The following is a 23,564-nucleotide window of genomic DNA, read 5'->3' on the forward strand; positions in this document are numbered from 1 at the left end:
TACTTATAGTTTATATTAACAAAAATGCTCTGTACTTCATCAAAGGGCTTTTTTCAAATAAGAGGTGTCTCTCTGACATCTCTTATTTTGCTGTATCATCCATAAATCAGACAAAGCTTCTTGATAGTGGGAATAATGTCTCTAAACTAGGTTTTTAATTTAAAGTAAGGAAAAAAAGCAATCAAAGAAAGATCAAAGGGGCAGGAAAGATGAGGTTTAGCCATGCGAAATGATTGAAGACAGTACATCTTTTTCTTCTTTTAGACTAGGTGCATGTCATTCGTGTTTATGTAAACCCTTAGGAGGATAAGTACATTCTCCTTCCAAAAAGAATTTGTACTGATTTCATTCCCCAAAGATCTGTGACTCAAACATTACTCATGCCTCTAATTGAATACCACTGTGTGACCCTACAGACAAACTGGTGATGTTCACACATTATTTCATTCATAAAGTGTCGCTGGGATACATATGATAAATGACAAAAAAATTTTCCCTCTCTACTGTGGTTCTACTTACAGCTTCCCTGCAGGCACCTATATACCAACTATCCCATGTTTTAAATGCTAAGGGATGTCAGATGAAGTAAGACAGTGAAATCACCATTTGGATAGCAAAGTCCTTATACAGTATATTTTCGCCTCCCCATCTCTACAATGTCCCAATCTTATTAATTCATGTCTACTGCAAGCACAGCCTCTACAAGTGATTTCTATATAGCAGATCCTCATGTCCTTATCTATTTTCAGCTCCCTCTTCCTATCTCAACCCCAGGAGTCAGCCGATCTCATCTCTCCTGTGAGCAGCTCCCAGGGAGGCTGGAAAAGGCACTTTGCAATGTCAGGCCTATGGTGCTTGGCCTCCTCTGCACATATGATCAGATCATAACTCCCTACCCTCAAAGAAGAGTAAAATGAACATACTTACAATGTAAAAGCCCTTCGGGGTTTCATTCCCAACATTTTGTCCTGTGAGGTCTTGCCTCATACACAGATCTTTATTCCTCTAGTGCATTTTTCTGACCCATCATAATAAAGCAGGTATGTTCCCCAAATCTCCTGTTTCCCTCCTTCCTAGCCCATGAGCTTGCCTGCAGATTTTCCATTCCAGCCCCATGCCCTTTCCTATCCTCTAAGAGGTGATAATTGAGCCTGAGAATCAAGTCAAGGGAAAACAAGTACAGAGAGAATTTTCCTTTAATCATCCCATTCAACTTTCAGAAACCACTCTGGGTCTAGCCCAGTCCAACTGAGTTGCCCGAACCTTCACAAAAGTAGACCCAGAACCAATCTATCTTGACAATGGGCCGGACCTCCAAGGCTAGTCAAGGTCACAGTGGAGTCAAACTGAGGTCCATCCCCTAAGGGACTCTGAGAAACAGTGAAAAATCTGGAGACAGAATCTCCCTTTCCTGACTACTTCTCTCCTAACTCTGACAGACTTCTCCAGAAAATGATCTAGAGGGTTCCAGACAATGTATTTCTAAGGACATGAAGACTCTCTTCAGTCAAAAACAATGAAGAAGCCAACAGTGTTTACCAAACGGGAATGCAGGTGGGCTATCAAGTCCTGCCAGATCTTTCTGGAAATTTGGGTAGAAACTTTCTCTCTGCTTCACCCAGACTTAACAAGTGAGTTAATTCTTGGTGCTCTCTAGTTCAACCCTTTTTCTCCTCTCTAGAATCATGGCTGCCTATGCCACTGTTTCTATCCAGAAGTCATCACCTCTTGTGTGCCCAGTCCCAGCTCCCCAGTCCTGTCTTCTTATGTTTCCTTCTTGCCAGCCCCATCAATTTCTCTTTCGTCCTTAAGGTATATAACCCTCAATAATTCCCTGATTTAAAATGTTCTTTTCCCCTCTGTCCATACCTCTCCACCTTCATGTCCATTTCACTTTTCTCAGCATTCTGCAGCTGGCATTCCCTAGCCCTTTTACCACCCAGTCCCTATCTGCAATGCTCCATTTCTCAGCCATGTCCCCATCTGTGCTCCTCTGCACTAGGATCCATCTATTCCAAACACTATTATCCAAACACGTTGTTCCTGGTCTCCCCTAGATTTGGCCCACTGATCTTCTCTGTCTCTGCCCCATTAGCCATCATCCTCAAGGGGCCCTGAGTTTCCCAGCCTCCAACCCCCATCATTATACCCCACTGCTTGGACCCAGAGTCCTAGTCATGCCAGCCCTTCATTCTCAGACCCTCTTTTCCCTTCCTCCAAATTTTATTCTCCAGACCTCTTTACTTGCCCACCATTCTTCTAGTCCCGGTCTCCTCTCCTTAAGTTTTCAATCTATGGTACCTGTTCTTCTGAACCTCCTTCGCTCAGTCCACTCTGTGCCAGATTGCTGAGGCGTGTCCGGAATGACTTGCTGGTCCATCCCTTCTTCCCCATGTTCACCCTCAGACATCTTGAACTCTGCCTGGCTCTACAACACAACTGTGTTTGTTTCACTTCTCTGCCTGGGACTCTGTGCACCACTGGCTTTAAAACTGGGAGGCCCTGAATAGGGCCCTGCTAATCCCCATGGCATTGAGTTGCCATGGGGATGGGCTGGCAACCAGGCTCCTTAATCTTCAGTCCCTATGGGGCCCCTGGTCCTTAAAGGGCCAGCCACTCTAGGCCAGAGGCCAAAGAATTAGACGATGGATCCTTAAAGGGTCAAAGATTCCATAGGTGATAGCCAACGGATTCAAGAACATTGGTTTTGACTACTAGTATGAGTAAATTGGGCTTTTGTTGTCTTTTTGCCTATCTCAGCTCCACATCCCATTCAGCCTGAGAGGAACATAGTAAAGCAGACTCCACAATGGCAAGAGAAGAAAGGTGTTCATCTTTTACAATGTTTCAGTTCAACTAAACAGAAAAGTGAGGCCATGAAAGTTTCAATCCGACAGAATAAACTTGTCCTTACACAGGAACCCATGTCTGACAAACTGCAGCAGGGTCAATACAGGGTTTATTCTTACACAGAGTAGGTCAACAACTGCAGGAGTGGCCCATCTGAAGTCTGTCCCTAAAGAACATCCAGTGCCCGCCCTGAAGACAGAACCCAGGGGAAGCACTTTTACCTTGAGTAAGACAGTCCCTCTCCTTTGCACTCAGAGTCTCCTCCTGCAGAAGGCGGAGGCTGAATCTCCAAGGCCTTTCTTCACGCTACCTGTCTACGATTCTCAGAAACAGTATTAACAGCAGTTATCATGATAAGAGTATTTTGAATTCTTTACCTCGTTTTATCATCAGAACTATCCTAGATTATGAGAAGAATAATTACCATTATCCTCCTTTTATAAAAGAAGAACCTTGATCAAAGACATCTGGCTTCCCAAAGTCACTCAGCTCACATGTGGTAGGGCTGAGCAAGCCCCACACGCTGTGTCCTGACCTCTGTGCCCACCCAAGACCTCCACAGAAGGTGCCGCTGACAGCCACAAGCTCTCCCGTTATGATTTGTTCCAGGATCAAGAATCTGGGACCTTTCCCACCAGATCTCTCTCTGGTCTCTGTAATCATAGTGTCCTAAAGATAGGATGGGGTGGGGGGATGGGCCTGAGAGGGGCCACAGGGTAGGGTAAAGGTCCAGGTGAGTTAAGTGAGCTCTCTATGATCTCTTCCCTAGTTGCCCATTCTCCTCCCAGCTACCTTAAGTTAAAACATAAGAAACTGATGTCTAAGATGAATAAAAACAACTTGCTCAAAATCAATCAGATAGTCATTCACAAATCTGGTTCTCAATTCCAAGTTTTCTGACTCCCAATTCAGGGTTCTTTTTATTTCATTACAGTGCCACTGAATCGCCCTTTTTTAAATTTTTTTAAGGTGACAGATAACATTGTATGATTTTATTGCGTACAACATGATGTTGTGAAGTATGTGTACATCGAGGAATAGTTAACTCTAGCTAGCTATTATGGAAAACAGTAAGCAGGTTCTTCAAAAAATTAAAAACAGCACTACCATAGATCCAGCAACCCCACTGCTGGGTATATATGGCCAAAGGAAATAAGGTCAGTACGTTGAAGAGGTAGCTGCATGGAATTACTCAAAATCCCCAATATAGCCTTTATGCAAAGATTGGTGAAGAAGCGGAAGGAAAGAGTAAAATGCTTTGTATTCAGTCTTAACTGATAAACTTGACAACAAAAAGTATCAAATAACCTCTTCTAGGAATCACAGAATGCTCAAAATGGGAAAGGATTTTTAAACAATTATTTCTTTTAACCTTATGCATCAGTTGAATTTTTGCCATATGCTTGTATTAGTTTTATAAATTTAAAAAAATCTAGTTTAAATATTAAATCGATAATGCTAAGTGGGTGGATGTTTGCTCTTTATTTTCTATATTTCTGTAGTCTATAATTTTTGTCAAGCCGCTCCATCTGTAATTACATAGATTAGTAAACTCAGGCCCATAGAAATTAAATTACTTATCCAATATTACAAAAATAGACTAACCATTATTATCCAATTGGAAAACTACAGATTTTCCAGTCAGGATAACCAGGGTTTGAATCCCCAGCTCTGTGTGATGATGGGCATTTAAAGGCACCTAAAATGACTCTGAGACTCAGAGTCCTCATTTGATTTTAAAAATCCACAGAAGTAATAACACCTAGCGTGTAAGGTCATTATAAGGACTAAATGACATAAAGGATGGGAAAATCCTCAGTAGACCAATACCTGACAGTCTCTATTTTTAAAAAGAATAGCTTATGCTCAGACTTTTTCCCTTTCCCCCTTGCCCATTTTAATCTAGCTACTGCCAAACATCCTTGCTAAGATCACCAATGGCTTCTTCCTAATTGTCAAATTCGACAGTCCCCCTTCACGTTTCTTGCAGCAGTCCACACTAGCGACCACACCTGCATCCTCAGAAATGTCCACCTCCCCCGGCTTCTGGGGTGCTCCCCCTCTCCTCATTGGCCTCCTGGTGCCCGGCCTTCCTTCTCTGTCTCCTTCACCAGCCCCTCCTCTTCCTTCTTAAATATCAGTGTTCCAAAGAGCAGCACACGTGTCAGACTGCAAGTCAGAAGGTTAGCAGCATTTTTATATTACTACATAGCAGAGAAAATAAATGATAGGATAGGATAGGACAGAACAAAAAAATAAAATATCAAAGGGCATCGCCCTCTAAAAAGACCATGTATTGTTTCATGAAATTTTTGTTTCAGCTACACGTGAATGTATATGTATGGGCACGTGTGTTCTGAGTCATAACACAAAAAGTAATTTCTTCTGTGGGTTGTGGTCAAAAACACTGCCCTAAAGTGTGCCTGGGCTCTCTTCTTTTATATTTTCTCCCTGGATGATCTTAAATGGCACCACCGCGTGTACAACCAACCATGTGCTGAAAACCCTCATATCTATATCTTAAAACCAGACATCTCACGTGAAATCCAGCTGGTATACTCAGCGGCCTTTCCATTACCATCCCCCATCCCTGCATGACTCATGGGCATCTCCATTATAAAATGCACAAATTGGAACTTGTATTTCCCCATAAATCTTCTGCTCTTCATAGTCTACTAATTTAGTTGATGCTTAGCACCATCCCCCTACTCATTTATTAGTGTATTGATTCTACACACCTGTAAATCCTTACCACATAACAAGAAATGTGCTGGGCATTGGAGATATAATGACGACACCATATCTATCCTTAATAAAGTCACGGTCAGAAAAATGAAAAGAATCATAAAACAAAGTTGCCTAATTGTAGAGATAGGTCCAGCATGCTACAAAACCAAAGCAAGTGGGCAAACTAATCCAGTCGGAGAACTTTAAGAGTTTTCTAGAGCTGTAGACCTATGCTGAGGTTTAAGGTTAGAACAGCCGTCAATCAGAGCAAAAGAAGGGTTGCGGTTGTGGAGAGAGACTCCGTGCATGTGTGTGTGTGTGTGTGTGTGTGTGTGTGTGTGTGTGTGTGTGTGTGTGTATTGGGGAGGCCAAGGAGGAAAAGCATTCTAAGAACAGGGGACAGCACAAGTAATAATATAACCCCAAACCATCTTGTCTTTATGAGAAGCTACAAGAAACAAGATGTTGCTGAAGTCCAAATTCCCAGGTAGGAAGTGACAAAATATGTGGCTGCAAAGATCAGATCCTGGAGATCGTCATATGTAATGTTAAAGACCAATTTTGATCCTGCAGGAGATGCAGGGGCACTCAAGGGCTTTTTGTTTGTTTGTTTGTTTGTTTGTTTGTTTGTTTTTAGACAGAGTCTCGCTTTGTTGCCCAGGCTAGAGTGAGTGCCGTGGTGTCAGCCTAGCTCACAGCAACCTCAAACTCCTGGGCTCAAGCGATCCTCCTGCCTCAGCCTCCCAAGTAGCTGGGACTACAGGCATGCGCCACCAAGCCTGGCTAATTTTTTCTGTATATATTAGTTGGCCAATTAATTTCTTTCTATTTATGGTAGAGACGGGGTCTCGCTCTTGCTCATGCTGGTTTCTAACTCCTGATCTTGAGCAATCTGCCCGCCTCGGCCTCCCAGAGTGCTAGGATTACAGGCGTGAGCCACCGCTCCAGGCCCTGAAGAGTTTTAAGTAAAGCAGAACTGTGATTTGATTTGCATTTTAGATAGATCACTGGCTGCTGTGCAGTGGATGATTTCAAGAGGGCACGGTAAGGAAGGAGGTTTTTGCAATAGTTTGGATATAATAGAGATCTAAACCACAGTAATAGAATTGGCTACATAATGGTAAATTGAAAGAAGATTGATTGGACAAAAGCAGTTTTGGGGAGACAAAACCAACCATCCGGTCTCTTGGGCCAGAAACATGGAGCCTGTCAAGACCTCTCCCCTAGTCTTTATCCTCCAAATGTAATCAGCTACTAAGGCCTATCTATTCTGCCTCTTGAAAAACTCTCGGATCTATACCTCACTTTCTATTCCCATTGCTTTGGCTTAGTTCAGAGAGTTCATCCTTTGTAACAAGGGCTATGTTAATATTTTGATAATCCCTCAGTTGTCTACTTGTAACCATCCCTGCTCAACCTGTAACCTAGGTTACAGGTTACCTACCTGTAACCACCCCTTCCACCAATCAGCTTCACCACGAACACAGCAATTGAAGGCAAAACTCCTCTGCATTTCTCTATTGCCTAGAGAAGAGCCTAAAAGCCATCTATAACCCAATTCCTGCTCATCTTTTTAACTTCATTTACTCTTATCCTCAGTCTGACCCCTCAGCTTATGTTGTGCAATTCCAAAGTACTTCAGCTCCCTAAATTGAAAAAATAAAATAAATAAAAAGATTCCTGGTCCCATACTAGCATGCCTTGGTGTGCTGTGATATTTCCTCTTTTTGGAATGCCCTTCTCTTGTTTCCACCCTCATATCTGCCTGGAAGATTGTTCCTCCTCCTTGAAGATTCAGCTCAATCACCAAATTTTCTATAATATCTTCGCTGACATCCACCACAACCCCAAGCAGATTGGATCACACCCATCTTCACACCATTACTGCACCGTGTGCATATGGCTACTGGAGCACCGAGCACAACGTAATGCAATCAATCCTGTGCATGTCTGTTCCTACTAGACAGACAGCCATTGGAGTTCTTTCTATCCTTGACAGTCTGGGCAGTACCTGGCACATGGTAGTTGCTCAATATATAGTATGCCTACTGGGGGGAAAAAAAATGGATCAACAAACAAAACCAATAGAACAGGTATTTGTCCTCCTAACCCAGAGATTGTTCCATAATACCACAATTCTTGACTTTTGGAATGGAAATACTAGATGGGAACTCTGAAAATAAGACGTGAGAACTTTAGACTTTTTCTGCTGCTCTACTTCAAACTGGTAGGACATTCAACTTTCTCTAGAGCTCCAGTTTTCATATCCAGTCTACCAGATTATTTTTTATTAGATGGGTTCCCATCATCTTAAACTCAACATAATTTAAAGAAAACTAAATGTGGATTGAATGTTTGTGTCTCCTCCAAATTCATATGTTGAAGCCCTAAGATGTGATGGTGTCTGGAGGGTAGTCCCTTGGGAGGTAATTGGGTCATGAAGGTCAAACCCTCATAAATGGAATGTGTCCTTATAAAAAAGAGACAAAAGAGAGATGATCTCTTTCTCCACCATGTGAAGACACATTGAGAAGGTGGCCATCTGCAAACAAGGAAGAGGGCATTCACCAGGAGCCAAACTGGCCATTACCTTGATCTTTAACTTCACAGCCTCCAGAACTGTGAGAAATAAATATCCATTGTGTAAGCCACCCAGTTTATGGTATTCTGTTATAGCAGCCTGAACTAAGACACTAATCTTCCTCAATCCCTAAGTACTATACCTCACAAAAAAGCTTCTCCTAACTCCACTATTTCTTTCCATGGTTCAGCATTTTCCAAGTCACTCAAAAACCAAAGCCGAGAGCAGCTCCTGCCTTCTCCCTCTCTCTTGCTACCCATAACCAATGCCCAGCAGAGTCCCTCCCTCCCCTTCCCCATGCCACTGCCCTAGCTCAGGAATGTTTTACTTTGTTCCCAGATTTCTATAATCATCTTTTAACTGATCTTCTTAGAATAAGTTTTAATTGCTGTTAAATTTTTAATCACTCAATACATAAGCACATGATCGTTAAAAAAAATATTAAGTACATAATATAAATAATTATAGTTCCTTTTATGCCTTAAATCTCACTCCCACCCCAGATAATAATTTCCCAAGTTTAATATGTATCTGAACAGTAGAAACACACATCAAGTGCCTACTGCATGCCAGGCCCTATGCAAAGCTCTTTAAATAGATTAATTTATTTAATTCTCACATCATTCAACCGTAGGGGACATGTACAATTATTATCTGTATTTGCCATACAAAGAAATTAAAATACTGAGAAGGAGAGTATCTTGCCTGAAGTCACACAGCCAGTAAGTAACTATTCATTCATTTAAACACACAGCTACATGTATAGAAATTTAACATATACACATATATTGTTTTAGGGTTTTTTTCCTATTTTACACAAAAGGGGTATATGTATTGTATCTGTATTTTCACTTAACAATACACCTTCTGCATCTTTCCATGTTGGTAGATATAAATTTACCTCATTCTTTTTGACAGCAATGTGTTATTACAAAGTATGATATAGCATAATTTATTTAACCAATTCAGTATTGATGAATATTTAGGCTGTTTTCAATTTTTCACCACTGGAAAAAATGATGTGGTGCACATCTCTGTACATAAATCATGGCATTCATGTGTGAAAAGAACTACAGCATAATTTATAGAAATAGCACTGCTGGTATTTCCATTTTTAATTTTGATACATTCTGCCAAAATATCTCCAAAAAGGCTGTACCAATTTACATTCTCACTAACAATATATGAAGGTGCCTATTTCTCTAAACACTTGCCAGCACTGAATATCATTCATCATTTTAATTTTGAACAATTTGATGAGTTCTTTGATGCTTTTTAACAGCCTAAGGTCTCTTTGGTGCTGTAACTTGTATTTCTCAAAATCCAGATGTAGTTGATCATGTTTTCAGATGTTTATTGGACAACTGTATTTTTTCTGAGAATTCCTACTCATATCCTTTGCCCAATTTTCTATTGGATTGTTTGTCTTTTTTATGTTTATTTGCTGGATATTTTGCATATTATCAATTTTGATACATTGGCATATATGTTATAAATAAAATTTTCTCAGTCTGTAGCTTACTTTTATAATTTGTCAATAAGTCCACAATTATATCAATTTTAAAAATCATGCAGTAAATCTTATCAGCTCTTTCCTTTAACAGATTCTACTTTCTGTGACTTGTTTAGGAAGGTCTTTCCCACTTCAAGATTAAATACATTTTTCTACAGTTTTTAAAAATATTTTTAAGGTCAGGCATGGTGGCTCAGGCTTGTAATCCTAGCACTCTGGGAGGCCAAGACTGGAGGACCACTTGGGGTCAGGAGTCTGAGATCAGCCTGAGCAAGAGTAAGATCCTGTCTCTACAAAAAATAGAAAATTAAGCCGGGTGCAGTGGTGCATGCCTATAGTCCCAGCTACTCAGGAGGTTGAGGCAGGAGGATCACTTGAGCCCAGGAGTTTGAGGTTGCAGTGAGCTATGATGAGGCTACTGCACTCTAGCCAGGGAGACAGAGTAAGACTCTGTCTCAAAAAAAAAAATAAAATATATACACACACACACACACACACACACACACACACACACATATATATATATATATATATATATATATTAGTGTTGATTTGTTTATAAATTTAGGACGAGTCCATCTGAAATACATTGTTATATATAAGAGAATACTAGATCTATTTCATACCAACTGACAAATAGACAATCAATTATTCTAATGTCTTTAAGCAGTCCAATCCCTTAGTCACTGATTAGAAGTGTAGTATATGATGAAGGTAGTTCTTCTTCATATACTAAATTTCCAAGTTGGCATGTAACTACATTTTCTCTTCTGCTCCGTGGATCTGTTTGTATATTTCTGTGCCAAGATTTCATGTTTTAATTGCTATAATTTTAAAGTAGCTTAGGATAGCTAGAAAACCCTCTTTCCCCCTAACCCCATGTGTTTTTTGTGGTTTTTATTTTTTTAAAACCACAGCTATTTATTCCTTACTTTATCTTCCAAAGGAATGTTAGAATCTGCTGGTCACGTTCCATAAGATATCTTCTTGGGATTTAACATAGTATTGCACTGAATTTACAAATTTAAAAATCCACCATCTTTACCATATTGAATCTGAAGATTAATTTTTAAATGCCAATTCAATCACATAACATCCTGCTACAAATTTTTTCCAACTGACAGTGGGATAAAGATAAAGCACTTTGATGTCTAGTTTTCAAATCTCACCCTTCTAAATTTGGCTTAAAGCCTTCTCACCCAATTTATTTCCCCTGTTTCTCATCCACACAGTTTTTTAAAAAAAAAAACTAGTATACTTACTCCATTCTAAATAATCCCTCACTCCCAGTTCTAGAAATGCTATGCAATTAGAAGAGGAAGAGAGCAAACAAATCCTTTGTTCACACATCCTCAACGTGAGGCACTGACATTCTGGGTCTATCCAAGATCCACTATTACCTTTTGGCATGGCAAGAATGGGTGTTCTTTTCCTTATTAATTTAAAGAGATTTGAATTTGAAGGGGAAGAAAAGGAACTTTCTATGGTTAAATAACCTATGGCAATGCACTGTCCCTCAGTATCCCCAGGGAACCGATTCCAGGATACCTCACCACCACCACCATTCCCCCTCTGTGGCAACCCCCCTCGCAGGTACCAAATTTTTCATGCAGGGTAGTCCCACTGTTGGCCCTGTGGGGTCAGTGTAACCCACCAATAAGAAAACCCTGCCCTCCACATCCGTGGGTTTCACATTTCTCTAACACTGTATTTGTGACCTCTGTTTGGCTGCCATTACAGAACCCACAGATATGGAGAACCTACTTTAACTATTGAAGAGAATCAGCAGGTTATAGAGATCTGCAAGGTTCAAACCTGTGTTGTTCAAGGGTCAGCTGTGTACTACTGTTCTTTCAGCGTTCACAGGAAAGAGAACCTGGTGTGGAGCAAGGAAACAGATAATGGGATTTGAAACTCGAAGAGACCTCACTGGGTCCAAACTCTCAACATGCAGGATGTGTTTCACATAGTACCTCTGACAGATGAGATACATGTTAGAAAGGAAGGAGAAAAGGTTAGAAGAAGAGAAGACTAAAATTAAACTGAAAAGTGTTTCATGTACACGTCTGAAACTCGGAGGAGCGGGGAGCTAGGTCTGCCAAGCAGCCGGGAAGTGGCTGCACTACAGCCAAGCCACCACACCGAGGGAGCAGAGGATCAGGAATGACGAGGGGTCAGCGTGGCCACACGAGGGTAGCAGAGAGCGAGCTCAACTGAGAGACAGGGTAAAGATGAAAAAGTTACTGTAGCTGAAAATCTACATGCAGGTAATACTTTATACTCAGAGAGTGGGCACAGGGCAAGATTCTATGATATACTCAGAGAAACAGAGAAACATCCTCACATATCTGCTCCGAGGTGCAGGAGGCATAGAGAAAGGTAACTAACACGCATGGGGTTCTCTGCCAGGAGTCTTTACACAAATGTCTGCATTTCATAATCCTCACAACAAGCCCACCAGATAGACAATAATAATGTCTAATGCTTAACAAATGAAAAGACTGATCTCAAATAAAGTGGCACAGCTGGTATTTAAACCCAGGTGAGTCTGCTTCAAAAAACCATGCTTTTTCAACTGTCCTGCACTGCCTCTCCAATAAGTCAGAAATATCTCCTTCCAGAACCGGGTCAACTTTCTCAAAGCAGTACACATAGTCATTCCTGGGCCTTCACAGTCCACAGGAAAACTAGCAATGACTTCACATGAACACAGCAAGAATATGAAGTGTATCTGCCTCTGTTTCTGGCATAGCCACTGCAATACCAGTCGTCAGTTTGACAGGTATGGGCACATGGGTACACCAGTTCACAAGCCCTAGGACCGCAAGCTCTGGTGGCAAACCTCAACAGATGTTACCTGGCAAGGTAATACTACTTTCATGGTAGCAAGCTCTGCAATTTTAGGGCTTAAAAAGATCTTAGGACCAAAATGGACCACAAGCTAACCATGAGTTAGCATAAGGAGACAGTTTAAAAATAAAGAAAAGCAAGAAACATGCAAGAGGGCCTGGAATAGCATCTCATGTTCAACTCATAACCATCAGCCATGGCCTTACTCACCTACTGGGACCTGTTCTGAACCCAACTATTTAAGTTAAAAGGATTAGACAAGAGGTACTAAAATAATAAAAGAACTGGCAGAAGGTTAAGAATTAAGACATTGCACCTAAAGTACGGGAGGTTGAGGGGCAATTTAATAACAGTCTGAAAGCCTCTAGAGGGACATAATATAGAGGCTAGTAAAAAAGAAAGAGATGACTTCTTTCATGAACCAGAAGGAAAAACCATAAATGGCAGTGGGAGGTTTACTTTGGACCTAAGACAAAAATACTTGATTGTAAAATCAAAGTATAAAATCAAAGAATGTGAACACTCTTCTCCGGATGTGATGAGTGAGAAATACTCTCTTTCATGCGTTCATTCAACTAACATTTAATAAGCACCCATTATGTGCCAGGCCCCGTTACGTGCAATACCTTTTAAGTTTCTGGCAACGCAATTTTGATCAAAATTGACAGGGTTTCTTTCATCACGGAGCTTACATTTACTGGGAGAAGGAATATGAACAATAAATAAACAAAAGATAAATTATTAAGAAAGTAGCAGAAAGTAAGTGATTGCAAGGGAATGAGAAGATCTCTCCAAGAAGGTGACATTTAGGCTGAAATGAAAGCAAGAATGGCTCAGCACAGAGGAGGAACATGCTAGTTCAGAAGGATCAGCCAGTGCAAAGGTTTAGGGTGGACATGAGCTTGGAGTGCTGGAGATACAAAAAATGGGGAAATAGTGTGGCCACGAGGTTACACAAGGCCAGAGAGATAGGCAAGGGCCCAATTGCACAGAACTTTACAAACAAGGTTAACAATCACTGCAGAGGAAGAGTCAAGAAAATTATTTGTTGAAAGACACAAGTGGTATTTTTTAGGTTTACACCTTAACACAACTGTGTTCTAATGAGCTATTTATACATATGGTACCCTCAGGAGTCAATGAGCTCTTTGTCAAGAGACCCGGGCTGCAGTGTGCTGTTTCTCAGGACTGTCAGGGCCTGGAAATCACCTAGAAGCACTTATTAGCATTAAGGACAGGAATTTCCATCATTAACCTACAGAACCAGAATATCCTGGCTACTTGCATTACGTTTTAACAGGTGCACCAGGGAACCCTTTTGATCAAGCACGATAGGTACCCTGGTTTACTGGAATGAATGACGAGGGACTTTAGAGATTTCCCAAAATTAAGATCTCAGGTCCACCAGGTAAGGTGTGATGTGTAGGAAGTTACCACATTTCCTGAGCCTCATTTTCTTCATCTGAAAAATGAGAATGATACTACCTACAAATCACAGGGTTGTGCATAAAGACTAAATGATATAGTATATGCAAAATGCCAAGCACATAGTAGGCACTCCATAAATGGAGAATGAATAAATATACAAACATACGAAACCATGCATCAATGAAAAGCTAAACACATGCATTCACTCTTGTGATACTTGTTTTGAGACTGCGATGCTCCTTACCACCAGAGAGCCCAAGATCTCTGACAGCAAATGTGGGATCCTGGACCAGAAACCAACCTCCATCCTCTGTCTCCTACTTGGCCACCTTTGCTTTCCTCCTATTCAATTGGCCTAGCTATTCTGACTCACCACCCTCTACTCCTTCCCACCTCTTCCCTCCCCTAAAACAGGAAAAAAAAAAAAAAAACTCACTTAGCTTTCCTCCTCCCTCCAACTGCCCTGAAGATGACCCCTAGCTGGTTGCCAGGGAGATGATCTGGGGAATAGGTGCTGCTGAGAGAAGGCTGTTTCTGCCAGGAACTGCCTAAGGTGACCAGCCACCCCAGTTTGTCCAGGACTTACCCCATTTTCACACTGAAAGTCCTGAAAAACAACTCTGTCCCTGGCAAACTGGGACAGTTGGTCATCATACCTCATCCCTTACTTTATGAAACTTCACGTTACTGTGCACAATTGTCTGTATCTGTGGGCCAGACCCCCTACTGGTGTATGGGTCCTGTAACAGTGTTCTTGGTGCTTTCTCCACCTTACCCATAGGATCACACTCACTGGTCCTATTCGATGTCATGGTACTGAATTTGTGGTCCCCAGGAGGGTCAGGCTTCTGCATCAAATCACGTGTATCCACCAATCTGTCCATCCACCACTGCCAGAGTTATTGCTCTAAAATGCAAATCTGGCACTGACATTTCCCTGCTTAAAACCCTTCAATGACTCCTTGTTTGCAGAATAAAGAGCAATCTCTAGCATAAATTCCCTTTACAATCTAGCTACAACTAAGCATGCTGTTTCCCACTTTACTGCTTTTGCATATGCTATTCCCTCTTTTGTAATGTCTTTCATTCCTTTTATGTCTGGCCAACTCCTAGTCTTATGGTTTTCCACAAATTTAATCTCTGCCTCTTCTCTTTTCCCACTGTGCCTTATATGTCATTTTACTGTAGCACTGTTCATGTGACAAAGCAGTGATGTGTTTGCAGGCCCATCTCCCCTACTGAACTAGGCATTCCTTAAAGGTAGGTTTCACGAGTTACTCATCTTTGTTTTCTCAAGTGACTAGCACCAGACGTTGACATTTTGTTGTAGCATTTTTTAACATCCTATTTTATGATTCTAAAAAGAAAATCATTACTGTCAGATTGGTCTTCATTATCAAGTTATTTTGCAACCTTTAATATAATTATATCCCTGACCCTTGTTCATTATTCCTCACAGATAAGATGAAGCTCAAAAATGGGGATATAAGTGGGAATGGAATAAGAGCATCCACTGAGCATTTTCTTTTATAATTAAAAAAATAAAATCTGGGAGTTTATGGATTTTTTTTTAATAGGCTGCAACAAACATCTGGGTCAAAACAACCAATTTCAAATAGCATTGTGCATGGTACATAGAAACTCAGTAAACTATAAATGAATGAATGAATGGTCCAGGAGTTCTGTTCTGGACATACGACTTTTTGTGTTCTTACAAACAAACCTGTTTGTTCAGCCGGTATGATTATAAAAAGACAAAACTCTTATTTGATTTTGTTTATATTAACAGATAGATCAGAATGTCACTGCTCAGAAATTTTCTAGAACTCCTATATGGGAACTGCCTTATGAACCAATATATGAATCATCCAATAAGCCTTTTACTATTACTTTATAGTCAAATGTTGCTTTTTGGATTACCCAACATGAACCACACCAACTTACCCATAAGGCTTGGATCCTAAAGACATTTAGCTACTGTCAGAATTAAAGGCCAGACTCCAGGGATGAACATTTTCCACAACTGAAGTATACAGGGATGTGGCAGGCTCTAAAGTCAATTCCAAGAACTACAAAATGTGTCTTGAGTAAGTGGATGAAAATATTTGTATATGTATCTCAGAATCAGTCACTTTATTTTGGACACATTATATCAATGTAATCACATGCATACATATCTGCAAGAGAGTATACTATTGAAGTATGGTTGTATGCATGTATGTACTTCTAGGATAAAATGGTTTATCAAGCCTATGTGTTTATAAACATACCATTTCAACTTAACTCAGAATTAACTAAGAATATACCATTTTTCAGTTTCTACACTGGAAACAATGAGATTCACGAAATATCATTCCTGCCCTCAGAGAGCCCACAGTTAGAGGGGGGAAATGTAGACAAATCATTGCAACACAATGAAAGAAATGTAACAGTGGAGGTGTACATTCAATATAGGGGTAGCACCTAGCAAGGAGTGATTATCTCTGGGTAGAAGGCATAGAGGCAGCAATAGCTAATCAAAGTTTGGATGGATAAACACAAACACAGGTTTCATCAGGCTTAATGAGATGGGCAATCCAGGTATAGAAAATAGTATGTGCAAAGACACTGAGCCATGAAACAACATAGTGTGTTCAGGAAATTACAAGCCATTTGATATTGCTGGAGCACAGAACGCACAGGGAGGGATGGAAAGATATTTCGTTGGATACATGATACCATATAACCGAAAATGTGTATTTTTGTTTGCAGACGATTATGTGTGCCTACTGTCTTTCCATAAAACATCAATCAGCCTGTAGCTGGAGTAACAGTGACATACATATTTATTGTATGATTTTATTTTTGCCTGAATTTGTCACAAAATTTTTTTCCTGGCCTCTGCTCACATTTGTCTTATTCCCCTATTACTCTCTCACCTTTTACTCATTTCCCTCCACAATCTAATTACCTCGCTCCCTTTCCCCTTGGATCGTCTCCTCCCGTATCAATCTGAGTCCATCTACAGGCTTAGAGGCCAACCTCTTTTCTCACATCAAGCAGCTCCCCATCTCTCCTTCAGAATCAAGCTCCAATGACCTCTTCTCTGAGCAGCTCTCCTAGCTAAATACAATGGTTGAAAACTTAGGCTTTGGAGGAAGACAAATCTGTATTTGACACCTGGGTCTGTCATTTATCATTTCCATGCTCTTGTCATGCCTGTCATGTTGCTTCTTCAAGCCTCACTGTCCCCATCTGTAAAATAGGGGCAGTGAATACTGCACAGAGGGCTAGTGAACATTAAAATGGATAACAAATGTAAAGAACTTAACATAGAATCTGGCCCTTAATACTTATTGCTAGTCATAAAGACAAATTGTCTAGTAATTCTCATGCCTAAATCATATATGTGTGTATATATGGTGATTTAATTTGGTAGCTATTTACCTTGACTTTATCTGCTTCTCTGATAAACCGTGGGAGACAGGGCTGCTGCTCTGCACAACTCCAATTCAAACAATACCCCCTGGGGTTGTGCAATATGGCGACTCTGGGAAAGAGAAGGAGGCTTTTCTTTTCAGTTTGTTTCTGTCTATAGTCGGAATATTTTAACTTTATAAATAAATTACTTTAATGTTTTAAAATGTCAGCGGGGTCTCTGGGCAAGGAGATTTGGGGTTGTTTTATTTTTTGGTTTGGTTGGTTGGTTTGTATTTTTTACCACCCTTTGCTTTTTAAAAATCTGAACCAATAATAATGTGCTTTGAAGAAACTCAGTATTTCAGAAGTCATCTAGCCTGTGTTAGTTAGGATTTTAGGAGAAGGTCGATTAAAAAGCATTTGTTGGTAGAAAGAGGAATGAGCACAGGCTTTCAGGTCAAGCAGACCTGGATTTGGATCCACTATTTACAAATTACCTAATCTTGTTAGACCTTTGTTTCCTCAGACTGATAAGGGAGCTAATAATCCCACATACATTACAGTATTTTCTGGTACTTAAATGAAATACTGTGTATGCAAAGTATCCAGCACAAATTCTGGCACATGATAGGTTCTCAGTAACAGGACCTGTGATTACTTTTATTATGTACTGTGGATTACATTTTTATTATATACTGTGGATTATTTGATTATTTTATTGCTGACCTAGTTGCTAGCTTAAAACTGGTTAGAATTAAGATGCTGGTTAAAATTGGCAATTAAATTGGGGTTGGTAGTAGGATTAGTAGTTTTAGAGTCTGTAATAGATTAAAGAGTTAGGAGTGAAATTAGAATTCAATTAAGGTTAGAATTAAAATGCATACGGAGGTTATTATTCGGGATGGGGCCAATTAAAACTGGACAATAGGAATAAGAATCAGTATGAGGAGTACTGGTTTAGTCGGATGGAAAACTGAAAAGGAAAGCAATGTGGAAACTTACGCAGAACTTCCGGATAAAGAAAAGTCCTACAGAGGAGGAAGGTTAGGGTGCAATCACATGGATACTGAGCCAAGTCTCAGGAGTTTTTTCCCTACAGGTGCTGTCATCCCCTCTCAGATGAACATGTAGAATTCACCCAGTCAGGCTGAGTTCATTCCCTGTCCCCTCCGGGCGGGAGCAGCGTGGGGAGAGGAATGTCCAGGGCCCACACAGCTGCATGGAGCCCAGCACCGGTGCCAGGGCCACATTCCACACCCCCGGCTACCCAGGCTGTTGCTGAGCGGACAAGGGCATCCAGGAGGCAAAATCTGCCTCCTCTCCACTCTTCTTCTTTGCTCCCTCCAATTTTCACTGTAGCTACCAGCTCTGTAATCCCACAGATAACCTACTCCAGACTTTGTGCACGTCTCTGGAAATGCATATTGCATGTCACAGCATTTTCGAGTGGAAAGTAAGCACAGAGATCAGAACCCAACACGGATACTTTTATTTTACCTATTTTCCTAATGGGAATAACCCTAGTAGGTCAGTCTTTCTTTGTAAAACTCTATTCCTAGTGAATAGGGTAGAAGCCTGTAGGATGCCAGGTGCACATGCAAACAGGGCATTAGAAAGATTACAGGCAAGTCATTATTCCAACTGGGGACATCCGCATCAGCACAGGAGAAACTGCCTTTTCACTCTGAGATGCACAGAAGTGAGGAATTTTTCAAGCTAGACACTGCTCTAGAATATTGGGAATGATTCCCCTTATCCCTCCTCGCCGCATCCAGTACCGGTAACCCCTTTGCCAGCTGAACTGTATGAACACAGAAAGTCATGTAGCTTCTCTGAGTTTCATTTTTCTCAACTGTTCGACAAGAAGAGGTATTAATTAGATAATCTTGAAGGTCCCTTACAACTCAGATACTATTTTATTCTATAATTCTAAAAGCCAATGACTGCTTCCTATTCCCAGGACCTAAACTGCTGCCAAACTGATGCTGATGATGCAGAAAAGGGAAGAGCAGCCAGTACGAAAAGAGCATTCCAGAGTCTCATTTGCTAGCTCTTAATAGTCCCTCTTCCAAACAGCTTCCCCCCTTACTTTCCACCCTTGGTTCTCATCCTATGTAGTTACAACTGGGGGTGGGGCCAGACCAGCAGTCATTAGAGAATTAAGGGGGACAGGCAGAAGAGGGTCACTACAGAGCGGCAGATGGAAAAGATAATTAATTAGAGGACTTTGGGACCTAATCCCACATCCTGCCATCCCCACTCTCACTCCCCTCCCCCTCCATTAACCTTCCCTCTCTTAAGCCTGCTTAGATGATCTCTAAGGTTTCTTCTAGCTCCAAAGATAATACTCTTTATCCACTAAGACCCTTTAACTGGAAGAGACAGATCCTTCCCCTCTCAGGCCGATTCTTTTTGAAAACACCCTACTGTGTCTTTCTCACTGCATGATTAACCTCATGCCAACCTGGTCCCTCCTCTGTCAGAAAGTCCAATCATCCCTTTATCTCTCGCCCACCCCTTCTCTAGCCAGCCCAACCTCTTCTGTCCCTTCTATCCAGATCTCCACATCCCTCAACCACACCACCCCTCCACTTTCAAGGCGTCAGTGAGCACCAGGGAGGCAGAATGGTTTGGAGTCCTCAGGCAAGTCAGACAGCCAAAGATGGGCAAAAGTGACCTGCAAAAAAAAAATCGTAACTACCCAAGCACTCAAGAAATGTCCAAGAGGCAGGCAGAGCTCTTCTCTCAAAAACTATAAACTCTAAAAACAGTAAGAGAAAAACAGTGGGCCAGCATCCTGATGATCCTAAAGGATCTCCCTGGAGAATATTCCCTCTTGGCCTCTCCATCATTGACTGCCATTTATATAGGGCTTTCCTGGTGATAAAGTACTTTCCACATCCATGTTCTTGAGCTCCTGGGTAACAGAGACATTAACTACATCAGCACAGCAGGTTAAGAACTCGATTTTAGAGAGGGAAAGATTGCCCAAACATTAAGGATTAGCACAACGAGGCATACCCCCACAGAAAGAGGACTGTCTAGGATTTAGAAGACATATACCCAAATCCCTCATCTAGGGACAAAAATATTAGCCTCACAAGATTGGAAGACACTTTAAAATCATAATTGTTTCATATCTTAATCAACACTTGTATTTTCTACTATCAACTGTCAGTATCACCTTGGGTAGGTCAGTTAACCTCCTTTGGGCCTCAGTGATACCTACATAGTTAAGGGGCTGGACCAGATATTTTCTAAGAATTCTTACATAACTAAAATTATTTTATTCTAGGTTTCTAAAATTTAGAAATTTATTCCCAACAGCTAAGTCTCAGCAAAACTTAGGGATTCAGAAGGATCCCTTTCTGAGATACACGAAGACTCTTTCAGAGATACCTAAATCACTAAGAATAGCAAACACCAGGGAGGGACTTGGGGCACTTGAGCCAACAGCAAGTACAAACACCCCGCCTCTGTTACCATCTGACATCTGGCCTCAGAGACACGAGCTGCACCAGTCACAGACACACTGGTCCTTAAAAGGGTCTGTGGGTCAGAACATTCATTCAGGAGTCTCTCTAACTAAAACTTGGGACAGACAAGATCTTCTGAAAAATTAAGGGGAAAAAATATTGGGAGGAAGGGCTGGGGGCAAAGGGGTGGAATAGGGAGGGTTAAGGAAGAAAACTGAGTAGCCTTGTAGGCTTCTTGGTTGGACAGAGTCCGAGGTGAAATCATGTTTTCAGAGAGTAATTTCTTTGACAAGGGATTGAGGGACTTGTTGGTTCCCAAGGCCTGGGGGGTTGCTGAAAGATGCCTTTCAAGGGAGATTGCCTAGGGCTACAAATTGTTGCTGGACAGATAACTAGGGGATCCGGTAAGGGAACTGGGGACAGTCAGCGTTTAGGAGAATAGTGAGGATTCCTAGTTATCCACTGGGGAGCCGTCCCCGGGTACATGTTCACAGGGAGACCCCAGGGGTTATGGGGATCCCCTGTTGTCAAAGGGTGGAGGGCGGAGCTGGAGGACCTCGGGCTAGTGGGCACGCCCTTGCCCAGGCCTGCAGTGGCCGCTCTCGCCAGCTGGCCCACCGCCCTGCCCGACTTCCCTCCCTCCACCCCAAGCTTAAGAGGGGTGCGCGCGGGGTCCCGCTGCTGAGCCAGCTCCCTCCCTCCGATCCACACCCGAGTCGGGCTGGCGGAGCTCCCGGGGGAGAGGGTGGAAGGCACCACCAAAGCAAGGAGGGGGTGTGAGAGGCAGGGGAGTGGGGATGCGGCAGCCTTGCCCCCCCGCGACCAGCCCAGCCCCCCGTCAACCCCCCTCCACCTCCAACAGAATGGTTTGCTCCGAGCGCCCTATTTAATCCCAGCGACTGCAGCAGCGCCGGCTCCCTCCCGGTCCCCACCTCGGCCCCGGGCTCCTAAGCGGCTCGGGGGCGCCCTTTCGGTCAACGTCGTAGTCTACCCCCTCCCCAGCCCCAGCCCCCGGGGACGAAGGCTCGCCAGCGCCCAGCCAGGGAGCCGGCCGGGAAGCGCGATGGGGGCCCCAGCCGCCCAGCTCCTGCTCCTGCTGTTCGCCTGCTGCTGGGCGCCCGGAGGGGCCAACCTCTCCCAGGACGGTGAGTGAGGGAGGGGGCGGCGCCAGGGGAGGTGGGAGCCACCCGAGGCGGGGGTTTGGACCGGGAGCCGGGCGGAGGGAGCCTGTGGCTTTGTTTGGAAGCGGGGGTTAAAGTCGTCAGCCGCTGTTAATACCCTTGTGTCTGTCTCTGAGCATCCGAGTCTCTGTGGACCGTGGGGTGTGCCGGCGTGTGCACCCTCCCGCGTACACCTTCCAGTGTGAGCGTCTGCGTGTGCACCCGGGGCTTGCATCTCGGGGCTGGTTTCTGTTGTGAGCAGCCCGGGGTCTGGATGTGTTGCCGTCCGTGTGTGTGCGCGCGCGTCTGTGTTGGTGTCTGGCTCTGCGTTTCTGTGTCAGTATCTGTGTGTATGTCTGTGTCAGTGTGTGTTGGGGGCGGAGTGAGATTTGTCGCTGTTTCAGTCAGGGCGTGTGTCGGGTGTTTGTGTATGTATGTCTGTAGGGGTTGGGGAGCCGGTGCAATCCCCCAAACTGCTGTATGCAAACATTTCTCTCCCCCGCCCGTCCCCCCATCCGCGGCGGAGCTCTGAGTGGGCAGAGAAGGGGGGGCTGGGTGAGGCTGTTGAGGGGGGCGTGGGCAAAGAAGGGGGGTGCTTACCCTTGGACCAAAACAACAACAACAGGGTGGAGGGTGCCCAGGATGGCAATATCCCTAGCGGTGGTAGAAGCTGGGAAAAGAAACCCAGACAGCAGCGGAGGGGGTGGGAGGGAGGGAGACTGAGCAAAAGAAAGCATCAAGAAATTTGGGGAGGAGAATGCATGGAAAACCCAAAGCTTTCCTGAGCTGAGCATTGATTTTCCCAAATTTGGGGTGGGGTAGTATACCTAGCCCCTTTGCCCCAGTCTGGAACTCAAACCTTCTTCGGTTTGTAATGGTAGAGAGACGAAGGAAGGCGGGGGGAGGCGGGGCCAGGGGTGAAGGGACTTGGGGAAGAGCCCCTCCCACCCTGGGCCGGGCTATGTAGGTCAGCGCTGTGGGGGCAACTCAGCCTTCTCAAAGGCTGCTGAGGGTTAATGGGGTGGCACTGGGGCACTTTGTAGGGAGACCAGGAAGGAAGCTCGGAGCCTCAGGTCAGCATTGGAGGGAGGGCAGACAGCGAAGGGACTAAAGGAATGCATCCTCCTCACTCCCTCGCCTGTCAGAGGAGGGCTGGGGTGGAGGAGGGGGGAGAGGGAACAGGACCTCAGCGGAGAAAAGGGAAGTGGGGAGAGTGAGGGGGAGGGTGGTGGCTATGCCCGGCCAGATGCCAAGGAAAAACAGAAAGAACCGCAGGGGAGGAGAAAGGGGAGGCGGCTCCTGGGCGATGGACCCAGTGGCCAGCAGGGATGGGCACAGGGCGGGGCGGGGGTGGAGAGGGGAGGGGTTAAAACTGGGAAGGATGATGTAGAGAATTTCATCTAAGCAAAACAGGCGAAGAGCCAGGGTGCTGGAGGAATAAACCTCCACCTCACCTGACCTCCTCCCCAAGCCCTGTCTCCATCATGATAAAGGAGCTTCCCCTGGTATGGGGACCCTTGGGATTCCCCTTCCTGCAGCTGGCTGGCTCCTTCCACCTTCCACCCATCAAACTCCCCAAG

The 23,564-nt window shown here is 43.2% G+C and overlaps 1 protein-coding gene across 2 annotated transcripts in view; it reads left to right on the plus strand.

Moving 5' to 3' along the window:
• Positions 1–21,726: 21,726 nt before the first annotated feature.
• Positions 21,727–23,564, plus strand: part of CADM3 (cell adhesion molecule 3) — a 30,518-nt gene continuing 28,680 nt past the window's right edge. Inside the window, exon 1 of one of the 2 annotated variants that reach the window (XM_012752370.3) lies at positions 21,727–21,969. In XM_012752370.3, the coding sequence (XP_012607824.1) occupies positions 21,888–21,969 (82 nt within the window). In that variant the 5' untranslated portion in view covers positions 21,727–21,887. The remainder of the gene's footprint in view (positions 21,970–23,564) is intronic. The other variant, XM_012752371.3, reaches the window with a different exon arrangement.

This window comes from Microcebus murinus, chromosome 2 (genome assembly GCF_040939455.1).
Source record: "Microcebus murinus isolate Inina chromosome 2, M.murinus_Inina_mat1.0, whole genome shotgun sequence".
Classification (NCBI taxonomy): domain Eukaryota; kingdom Metazoa; phylum Chordata; class Mammalia; order Primates; family Cheirogaleidae; genus Microcebus; species Microcebus murinus.